Source organism: Penaeus monodon, chromosome 24 (genome assembly GCF_015228065.2).
Source record: "Penaeus monodon isolate SGIC_2016 chromosome 24, NSTDA_Pmon_1, whole genome shotgun sequence".
Classification (NCBI taxonomy): Eukaryota; Metazoa; Arthropoda; class Malacostraca; order Decapoda; family Penaeidae; genus Penaeus; species Penaeus monodon.
Genome location: NC_051409.1, coordinates 27,298,562 through 27,298,893, shown reverse-complemented (window position 1 = coordinate 27,298,893; position 332 = coordinate 27,298,562). Strand labels below are relative to the sequence as shown.

Below are 332 nucleotides of genomic sequence, written 5' to 3'. Positions count from 1 at the left end.
AGAGGGAGGAGGGCACACACGGAACGCGAATTTCCGCGTGAACGTACTCGCCGTCCTGCGACGTCCCCGAGCACAGCGACGTCAGTTCCGTCGCTTCCGTGGTCTCGGTCACCGACGGACCTGCGGGAGAGAGGAGGGGCGCTCATGGGGCGGCGCTCGCTCGGAGGGGGGCTGTGGGGCTCAAAAGGGCGTCCGAGGGGGTCTGAAAGGGGTGGGGGCTGAAGGGCATCTGAAGGGGTGGAAGTGGCGCTCGCTCTGAGAGGTTCTGAGGGGGGCCTGAAAGGGGTCTGAAGGGGGAGGGAATGAGAGACTCTGAAGGGGATCTGACGGCA

The 332-nt window shown here is 66.0% G+C and overlaps 1 protein-coding gene across 1 annotated transcript in view; it reads right to left on the bottom strand.

Annotated features, from left to right (window-relative positions):
- The window catches only part of LOC119588702, a 103,718-nt gene that overhangs the window by 35,423 nt on the left and 67,963 nt on the right, over window positions 1-332 (bottom strand). The window contains 1 exon segment of the mRNA XM_037937340.1: window positions 48-120. Within this exon segment, the coding sequence (XP_037793268.1) occupies window positions 48-120 (73 nt within the window).